The sequence below is a fragment of the Cibotium barometz genome, chromosome 56, assembly GCF_041138505.1.
Source record: "Cibotium barometz isolate CiBa-2024 chromosome 56, ASM4113850v1, whole genome shotgun sequence".
NCBI classification, from domain to species: Eukaryota; Viridiplantae; Streptophyta; class Polypodiopsida; order Cyatheales; family Cibotiaceae; genus Cibotium; species Cibotium barometz.
In genome coordinates this window covers 2,830,949-2,838,903 of record NC_141101.1, presented here as the reverse complement: position 1 = coordinate 2,838,903, position 7,955 = coordinate 2,830,949, and the positions used below count along the sequence as shown (strand labels likewise).

Here is a 7,955-nt window from a genome sequence, read left to right as displayed (position 1 = left end):
CATTGAATGTATCCTTTGTCAATACTTTATGCATTAGAAAACTAGCAACTTTGAACTAACTTCTAAGATCTTCATTTCCACTACATTAGAATACCAGTAACTTCTAACTTCAAAGGCCTTCATTTTCTAGAGGAAGGTAAACAACATTCAAGCTTAAAAGACTTTTTTTGGGGGTATTGCAAGGAGGTTCTTAGACCCAACGCATATGCAATGGTGTTTTGTGTCGGGGGGGGGTAGTGCCCTCCTTTTCAAGTCGAAGCTTTACAGCTATGTTGCTCTCGCATCCTTAACCTTAGAAAACTTATGGCATGACTTCTATGTTCTAAGGTTCTATTGTTGGAGCCTAGAGGACTGAGGCTGCCGAGGCCCGAGCACAACAGTGTGCTCATAAAATTTGGGTATGTTGTATTTTGCACCTCTAGATTTGAAAATTACTTGTAAATTTTGCAATTAGAAGTTCTAAGATTTTGGGTAGTTTTAGTTAAAGAAGTTCAAATTATCATAAATATGTCAAAAATACCTCCAAATTTTAGAGAGGATGGTTTTTGGGCCTGGGGTAATTAGAGCCTAGGGCCTAGAGGTTATCTTGAACTCTTGTACGGCGGATAACTACATAGTAGTGCTAGAAAAAAATCGTCCTTTAGTGTATTTAGCGCCGATTAAAATTCAATGGAATTTCCTCTCGTCTTTTTTTAAAAAAAGATAAAATTTATAGGTTTTTACTTATAAACCGGTTAATGATGAGATTTTGAATGGGGTACTATGGGGTACTCCAACTTGTCCTTTTTGTACATACGGTCGAGTCGATGTTTTGTTTTGTCAACCCTATGAGCGCCTACGTGGAAGAATACTTGGTCGCGGGAAGTTGGAATATGCTCGAGAATATCCTCTCCGTGATCCATTCTCCGTACAGATCGTACGCGGTGGGGTGCGCTGACTGGAAGTTCTCAGGAAAGATGATGATTATTTATAGGTGAGAAATTGATGCAAGGACTCGGAAGCTCTCTTTGCCTTACACAGAACGGTCCAGCAACATGGCTGTGATGGAGCAGTACCTTTGGCTGGTTGTGGTCGGAGCGCTCGGAGCTTTCGGTTTCGGATGGGGAACGGGTATATTCACTCTCTTAAGTATCAGATAATCTTTGCAGAATCAAGTACTAACGGCCCTCCTCGAGCTGATAATCTATTGTAGTATCGCCCTTTAATTTGATTAGTCTTAGTCTTATAACTCCAATTGCGCTGCATGATACGCTAAGCTTTGGATGGGAATTTCGCAATCGATTATAATAGCTGCGCCAGCCGCGAGGCTTCCCAAAGGGCTCCAGAGATTGCTCATAATTATACAAGCTAATCCTTTCCACAGCATGAAAATGATCGCGTTGCAGTCATAATTGATGCTTAATCCTGCGTCTGCCCTCCTGTTAATCTTCAATATTTCAGGAGCTAACGATGTTGCGAATGCCTTTGGCACCTCGATCGGGAGCAAGGCGCTCACTCTCAAGCAAGCGACAATAGTAAGCATCTTTCGTGAATTGTGAAATCAGAGACTGGTATCGATATAATTACGGTTAAAGTCTGCATTAATCCGACTCTGAATGAAATGATTTTTCGCCCCATGATCATTACGGTTGTGAATTGTGAAATCAGAGGTTGCTATCGATAATTAGGGTTTAAGACTATTCATCTAACTCTGGATGAAATGATGGTTTTTTGTCCAGATTGCTGCTATCTTTGAGTTTACAGGAGCGTTGGTGTTGGGGCGGGTGTCCACGAACACGATAGCCGGGGGCATAGCCGACATAACCAGCTTCGCTCGAGAGCCTGAGATCTATGCCTATGGGATGGCATGTGCCCTGGGGGTGGGGACCGTGTGGCTGGCCATCACGTCCTACATGGAGCTCAACGTGTTCTCAACTCACAGCATCAGTAAGCTAGCATCAACTCTTTTTTAGACCCACTTAGGGCTTTTTGTACTCTTACCCGACCCACTGCATTGTCTAACAAAATCTGAGGATAGGAAGGGGTGTCTCTAATTTATGTATTTTTGAGTACTGAGATCAGGCTTGATTTTTGACGGCACCCTTGCCCTTCAAAATTGACGAGCTTGATGAAATATAGAAAGTTTTCTTGTGTTTAATTAGTCTAATTTTTGAAGTGTATTTTAAAATTTTGCAAGTATTTTACGCCCAAATGCTCAGAAACGGGCTTGACACCCGTCAAAAAGCAACTATGATTGAGAGAGTGGGTCGGTACTGAAATCACATGCCACAATTGTAGATTCGAACCTTGTACCTCCACAGTAGATTCTAATGTCCTTGTACCTCCACATAAAGAAGCAAGGGCATTATAGCAGAGTCAAAGCCTCTTAAAATAGCCTTTTTGAAGAGCACTGTATTAGGTCTAGTGAGTAAAAGGCCTCAACTATAATTTTGGAGGCCAAAGATTTACCCCAAGCATGTGAGATGATGGAACCCATGAGTGGAGTTGGTTGGGCTGTTGGGCAAAGGGAGAGTACTTGCAGTGTTCTAAAGAAAGTAACTGTTTTTTTCCATGAGATTGAAAACCTTTGTCTCACTAAGTACAATTAAATTCTGCAACTTTTAGAAAAATTGCAGGTATTAGCATAAAAACCTTGTGAAACTTAGCAATTTCAAACCTTCAAGCTCAAATTTTGAAGGCTTTTTAAGGTCTAAATACAGTGTACTAGTTCTCCTCTCCTCCCCCGAACATGTCAGGCACGTTTTTTTAACATTTTGGCTGTAAAATTTTAAAAATGCCCGTCACAAATTACACTAAAATACAAAAAAAACTGCTATATTTCACCAAACTCGTCAGATTTGAAGGGCAAAGGTGCGCGTCAAAAGCCCCGAACACCAAGGAGAGTGTATTGAGATTGAGGCCAAATTTCCACGCATTCTCAAAAAGAAAAATTGCAAGAAGACCAATTCGTGCTCAATTTATGTGGTTGTGAAAAGTGGTATGAATTAATTTCTCTACTATATTGGGTATTAATCTAGTAATCATGTGTTTAATCTAGTAGTAATCATGTGTATCTTGTTTTTAAAAAAAATTGTTGTTGGTAATGCAGTTGGTGGTATCATTGGGTTTGCGCTCGTGTATGATGGCAGCAATGCTGTGAACTGGGCGGATCGTGATGAGGGTAGCTTCCCTCCTTACAAAGGGGTGTTACCCATTGTGTTGAGTTGGTTCATAGCGCCCATCCTCTCAGGGGGTGCCTCTGCCCTCTTCTTCTACCTACTCCGAATCTTTGTCCTCCGACGAAAGAATGCTTTCAAGCTCTCCTTCTGGGTGCTCCCTCCTCTTGTGCTCGCTGTCAGCTGGGTAAACATGTACTTCGTCTTTACCAAGGTAAATTTCTACCTTTCCTGTTATGATGTTGTGTGTCATGATCTTTGTGATCTGTGCTTTCAAATAATTAATTAAACTTTGATACAAGTTAATTATACTTTGATTGCTGGAATCGTAGATATCTTAATTGTTTCTGTTGCTTTGAGGACTATGATCTTTGTGATTTGTGCTTTCAAATAATTAATTAAAGTATGATACAAGTTAATTATACTCTGATTGCTGGAATTGTAGATATCTAAATTGCTTATGTTGCTTTGAGGACTATGTTTTTTGTGATTTGTGCTTTCGAATAATTAAGAAAACGTTGATACAGTATAAAGCAAACAGAAACGATGTAACTGTTTTGTCTGGTTTTCTATCTGCAGGGAGCCAAGAAGTATATCCAATCCGAGAACAGTGAATGGAGTGATAAAACATCCCTTTGGGTGTCTGCGGTCATTGCAGGCGGCTTCTCTGTTCTGGCTGCCCTTGTTGCAGTGCCGTGGCTGAAGCACGTAGTGGGCAAGCGCATTCAAGGGTGAGCCCAACAGTACTGCTAAACGCTTGTCTCCAACATATATAGGCGCAGTGCGTTATATTGCGATGGTTGATGGATCCAACTGTGAAAATGCAGTGAAAATCAAGCTTCCGAAATGACGGTAGAAAGTGGGGAAGGTGGGATCAGAGCAGATGATCTGCCACAGGAGGCCTCAACAAACGGAGATCAGAAACCAAGCATTCTAAAGCGTATGGCTATGGCGGCTACCCATGGGCTGAACGTAGATGTACACAAGGTCGTTAAGCAGGACCCAGTGGTGAATCAAATCCATGATGCAGCTGAGAAGTTTGATCCGCATGTAGAATACGTGTTTGCATACCTACAGGTATAAGTTCACGTTATGATCAAAGCATGTTTAATTTGAGAGAATTATATAAATTAGTTAGGGATAAAAGCGACAGAAATGGGCTGAATAACTACTACTTTGTGACGTAAATTACCTCCATAATTAGGAGTATTAGGGTTTTTTTTTAAATGTTTGCTTAATAACGTTTTGTTCTGTACATCAATATAGGTTTTCTCAGCAATCTGTGTCATCTTTGCCCATGGAGCTGGTGAAGTGGGGTACATGGCAGGTCCCCTTGCCACCATTTGGGATGTTTATTCTACAGGAAAATTATCAAAAAGTGTGACTCCACAGGTAAGTTTGAATTCAGACCTACATGTGTTATTCTTAATGTTATGTGAAGTGTCTAATTTTTCTGTCTCGATTATTTGTAGATTTGGATCATTTTTGTGGGTGCTTTTGGTCTGGTCATTGGACTAGCCACCTATGGATACAACGTCACACGTGCCATGGGAGTGAAGCTTGCCAAGCTGTCTCCAACACGAGGCATGTGTGCCGAGTTAGCAACGGCATTCATCATTATGATTGGTGCTCAATACTCACTTCCCACTTCATCTAGTCAGTGCATTACAGGAGCCATTGTAGGCATTGGAATTATGGAAGGTCTTAGTGGAGTGAATTGGAAGGTGTTCTTAGAGCAATTCGCCTCCTGGGTGATGACCCTAGTGGTCATTGGATTGTGCACAGCAGCAATATTTTCCCAAGGTAAACACGCCCTTAATACCAATCCTATTTAATGGCTTTGATGTGATTAATTCTCTCCATCCGTGATGCTGGCAATTATAAGCATAGATCCAATATATCACCCATGCATGGCTCACCACACGGCTCCTGGCGCCTCCGGAACCGTGCCGTGCCACGACCCCGCCCCGGGGTGGGCTCACCACACGGCTCTTGGCGGGGCAGGGCCGCGGCACTCGCTACGGGGGGTGTCACCGATACATTTCAGCCGCACAATATATTTGTCTTTTTGACAAATGTAGGGTTGACAAATGTAGGGGTGAGACCAAGCCACCTATAGGGGGGCATTTTTATAAATTGATCTCACCCTTACAGATGGCAATGCACCAAAATAGCCCCGCTGAAATGTATCCTAAATGCCCATGCATGCGGGTTACAGATTAATTTGTGGCCAAAACCAGATAAGCAAGATGTGCAACATTCCTAATAGACTTCTCTGCTATTTTCTTTCACAGGAGTATACTCTCCATCAGTAATTGCAGGGAAAGCTGTAATACAATACGAGAATGATGTTTCCACAATATCCACCGACATGTTGAGAAACTTCAATGCCACCTTACAGAGCTACCAAGAGGCTAGTCTAGAAAATGCAGTGCCACGGCTTCCTATTGCTACATGGCAGGACCTAAATGCCACTGTCAATGAAATCCCTATTTTTGACTTGGCAAAAAGCCAAACTGGTAAGCATCACAAGACATTGACATATACAATATATGGACAACAAACTTATAATTTTAACTTTATCAACATTTTTGTGCATAACATGGTATCGAATTCCTTTTCACTTTTCTCTGCCTTCTAAGTTGTAGACCTCTACCATCTCTTTTCCCAACTTATTAAGTGTAAAGTATAGATCTTTAGTAAGAGCCTTTTCTAGCCTAGCCAAGTTGAGTTCAGAGGGTTGCTAACTTCTGAAAACTACCCCCAAACACACACACACACACACAAGAAGTATGTGGGCTCTCATATAGATGTATGCTATCTAGTGTGCATTGTCCCACATTAGTGTTAGTGAAAAGCAGATGGAGTATGTGCATATGAACGTGGATTTAGAAAAGATCAGTGCAACGAGTTGACATTATGTTAACTCTTTCTATCTTTAATGGTGCATATGCCCTATCAACTACCTTTTTGTTGTAACAATTCTTTCTATTTGTTATGATCCTAAGTTGGTTTCATTATGGCTGAGTCTCCCCTACATCTCTGGAACTCTGACAGAAACTCAGTACATAGACCTTTTTCTGTCAGTACATAGACCTTTGTACGAATGTATACTCTTATATGTGTGCAAGAGAATGGGGTGTGGGAGAATATATTGATACCAAGTTCTACACCCACTATTGGAGTTGACATATTTTTACCTACACCCACTACTGGAGTTGGCATATTTTTACTGGCACGGCCAATGGAAAGCAGCCAACTAGCACCACAGCACGTACCACCATGGCACCACCTAGAGAAAAAAAGAGAGAGAAATTAAAGGAAAAATGGAAATGGCGTGTGAAAAAACCATTCTTGTAAGTATTCTAAAACTGAGATTCCGTGTTTTTTTTTGTTTGGCCGGTAATGTCTTACCTTGCAGTAGAAGTTGATGAAGTGATGAGCCAGCTTCGGTCAGTTCTGTCGCTAATCCAACAATATGCAGTTGACGCACTTGGGCAAACCAGGGTGTTTCCAGATGCGCTACTATGCAATAACAATTCAACAGACACAGCGACTAACAACACCGTCGCTTGTAAATCACCGTTTCTTATCTAAGTATAGATTATCACACGCACTTTTGATGTATACGTACTAGCCCAATGTATCCATGCTACAATGATTTTTCAAGCCTACATTGAGCATTAATAAATGTGTGTGTTTCTTAATTGGTGTTCACATTAAGCATAGGAGGTTGACCATTCATGTCCTTGGCATGTAGGCGAGTTGGTAGAACCGTCGGGTCCCATTGCGAGGACCCGGGTTCGATGCCATCAGGTAGCACGACGTGGGTATGTGTTGTGAGAGTCGATCTTTACCATTCATGTTCTATACATAAACGTTTTAAATCATGGGGCTTTCTTTGCTAGGAAGAAGTTGTGGACCGTTATATCTCTTTCTAAAGAATCATCTTACAAGAATATTAAATAGTCATCCAAATATCATTGATTTGGATATGAGTGATCATTTGAACATGGTTTCCAATCAATTAGATAACATTTTTTTTCCATGGGAAGTGTTTGAAATCTTCAAATAATTCTCTCCAACTGTGTTTTTTATATTCTTTAGAGAAAAACATTATATCAGGGTTCAGGAAAAGATAGGTTCTCCTTAACCTAGAACTAGTTCAATTTCTAAAAAGATGGCCTAAAATTGAGGGAAGAAGGAAAAACACCTCCTAAAAAATTTCAAGAGTTAGTTATATTTAGACTTCGATATAAAGAAAAAGCTTGTATAAAAGTACAATTTACTCTTCAATTCATGATGAAAAGGATTGATGCAAGGCTCGGTAAAATTAATTTCATGAACCTTGCGTTATATATCATGCACACAAAGAGACCTTTGGCATTCTTTGTAATTATTTATATGCAAACTGTGGCAATAAAATAAACAGCCTATAAAAATTAACATCTTTGAATTTCACTATGATGGAATAAGAACAAATTATATAAGTTTTCAAACAAATTTCTTTTCTTTTACAAAACTATAATTTCCATAATCATCGCTAAGCATACATTTGAAGCATAGAACAGAAGATTATCTATTTCTATTACTACAATAGACTTTTCTTTATCTTCATCCCACTGATGACACCACATAAATAAGGGATGATAAGTTTGTTCGAAATAAAATTCTAGACAACCAAGATAAAAATTTACAGCCATCACTCTGTAGATGCTCGAAAGCAACTCAGATCGTTTGTCCTTTCAAGGAAGAAGACAAGTTCTCGGCCATACTACATTTTTAATTTCACATAGTATT

The 7,955-nt window shown here is 40.2% G+C and overlaps 1 protein-coding gene across 1 annotated transcript; it reads left to right on the top strand.

The window, feature by feature from the left end:
- The first annotated feature begins 1,000 nt into the window (after positions 1-1,000).
- On the top strand, positions 1,001-6,862 carry LOC147606796 (uncharacterized). Its single transcript, XM_086790967.1, has 10 exons — positions 1,001-1,110; positions 1,441-1,514; positions 1,719-1,926; positions 3,089-3,369; positions 3,735-3,886; positions 3,983-4,232; positions 4,422-4,547; positions 4,628-4,958; positions 5,450-5,674; positions 6,577-6,862. Exons 1-10 carry the CDS (start codon positions 1,035-1,037, stop codon positions 6,750-6,752), a joined length of 1,899 nt encoding a protein of 632 aa, XP_086647093.1. The 5' UTR covers positions 1,001-1,034; the 3' UTR covers positions 6,753-6,862.
- Positions 6,863-7,955: the final 1,093 nt, after the last annotated feature.